A 1,969-nucleotide genomic window follows, 5' to 3' on the forward strand; every position below is an offset into this window, starting at 1 on the left:
GGGGGGCGGGTTGTCCAGGTCTCCTTGCTCAGCAGAAGGGCTCGCTGCAGCTGGAGGGCAAGAGTGGGCCCCACTTGAGTGTGCAAAGCGTCTGGTTTCTCCTCCAAGCAGCTCCTCTAACCACGCAGAGCTGCCAGGTACAACTTCCAGGCTCCACTACCATCTTGCTCTGCCCATCCACAAGCCCAGATGGCCAAGAGTGTAAGCCCCCTTGGCTTGGCACCTGTGGCTCAAGCTGCTAAGGGGCCAGCCACATACACCTGAGCTGGAGGGTTCGAATCCAGCCTGGCCCTCCAAACAACAATGATGGCTGCAACCAAAAAATAGCCAGGCATTGAGATGGGTGCCTGTAGTCCCAGCTACTTGGGAGGCTGAGGCAAGAGAATCGCTTGGGATAAGCCTAGGAGTTGGAGGTCGCTGTGAGCTGTGATGCTACAGCACTCTGGTGATAGCTTGAGGCTCTGTCTCAAAAAAAAAAAAAAAAAAAGAGTGTGAGCCCCTGAGGCTTGCACAGCTCAGGAAAATAAACAAGAGTTCAGAAAGGGTTGTGCTGTGGGGAAGATGCACTCCCTCCCAGGCTCTGTACCACAACTGCACTAAGGGAGCCTGGGATACTCAGGGCTGCGCCTTATGTCTGGAGGTGCAGCCTGCACAGCAATCACAGGAAACCCATCCAAGGAGTCTGTCCCACAGGGCCCCTTGGCTGCAATATCACCTAGGCCTTGCCCACAGAGGCTCAGCTGGGGTTAGTGGGGTGCACCCTTGTTACCCACCTCCAGCCAGCCTTAAAGGCCCCTGGGACAGCCTAAGGGGCCTGGGAACTTGGCCCCAGCTAATGGAGCCAGCTGACCAGCCAGCCTCCAATTGCTTATTATGTGGTTAACAATGTTGCCCAGAATGGGCCAGGATACAAGGCTATCCCTCCAGCCCCTTGGCCATGTGATGGAGGTCCCCTTGGCCAGCACCCCTGGCACTGCCCTAAGTCAGACCTTAAAAGAAGTTGATCACATTGATGACTGTGGGAGGCAGTGAGCCTGGGGAATGTTCGAGGCTGAGGTCCAAACTGCACTGGAATCTCCCAAACCAGGACAGTGAGCCAGAGAAGTGAAGTGGAGTGAAGTGAAATGGAAAGCATTTCTGAACCACACCCGCCTGCCTGCCAAACCTAAATGTGAAGAAAGCCCTGAAGTCCTCTGCCTGCAGAAGAGCTCAGCCTCACACTGCATAGGGCTCCTGGTGGGAGCCAGTGCCCAACCAGTGCCAGTGCCCAACCAGTGCCCAACAGCGGGGACTTGCTGCAGGGCCCCCTGAGCACCCTGCAGTGTTCAAACACCAGCAGCCCTGACAAGGGCCCCAGCTTGCCTGGAGTACCCCTACAAATGCTGAGGGCCCTGGGGAAGGGAGCCGTCTGCGGGTCCCAGACATGGCAGATTTTGCCTCCCAGGCTGTAATGAGGGGTGCAGCTTTCTCACCGGGTCCCAAATCCCCCAAAATCCAGAACCAGCCCTAGCTGGGCAGGACCAGGAGGGTTACTCTATTGCTTGGACTGAAGCCAGAAGAGGTTGAATTTGAGGACACATATGTGAGAACATTCCTCAAGTCCAAGCCACTTCCTTTTAAAGAGGACACAAAACAACTCACTTCTGCCAGCCTCTCAGAATATCCAAGCCTTAAAAGTGCCTCTGTCCACCCTCAAGGGCCCAGTCACTGCCCGCTGCCCTCCACTCTCTGCCTTACCTCTGCAAGCTGCCCAGCATGGACACCATCTTAACCTTGATCAAAGTGAGACCCCTGCAGCTCTGGGTGAGAAGTGTGGCCAGGTCCAGCCTGGGCATGACTATGAAACTGAGTAGGAACTTAAATCCATACCAGATCACCAGCAGCTCAGATCAGGCCATGCCCTCTCCCCTCACCTCACCTGGAGGGTTGTCCTTGGAAGAACCTGGCTAAAGAATCTGGGATCAAATTC

General features: G+C 55.6%; 1 protein-coding gene across 1 annotated transcript in view; it reads right to left on the minus strand.

Moving 5' to 3' along the window:
- Positions 1–1,766, minus strand: part of GAL3ST2 (galactose-3-O-sulfotransferase 2) — a 10,450-nt gene extending 8,684 nt beyond the window's left edge. The window contains 1 exon segment of the mRNA XM_023509108.1: positions 1,738–1,766. Within this exon segment, the coding sequence (XP_023364876.1) occupies positions 1,738–1,766 (29 nt within the window).
- Between the last annotated feature and the right edge of the window lie 203 nt (positions 1,767–1,969).

This window comes from Otolemur garnettii, unplaced genomic scaffold (genome assembly GCF_000181295.1).
Source record: "Otolemur garnettii isolate 467f Iridium unplaced genomic scaffold, OtoGar3 scaffold00364, whole genome shotgun sequence".
Taxonomy (NCBI): Eukaryota; Metazoa; Chordata; class Mammalia; order Primates; family Galagidae; genus Otolemur; species Otolemur garnettii.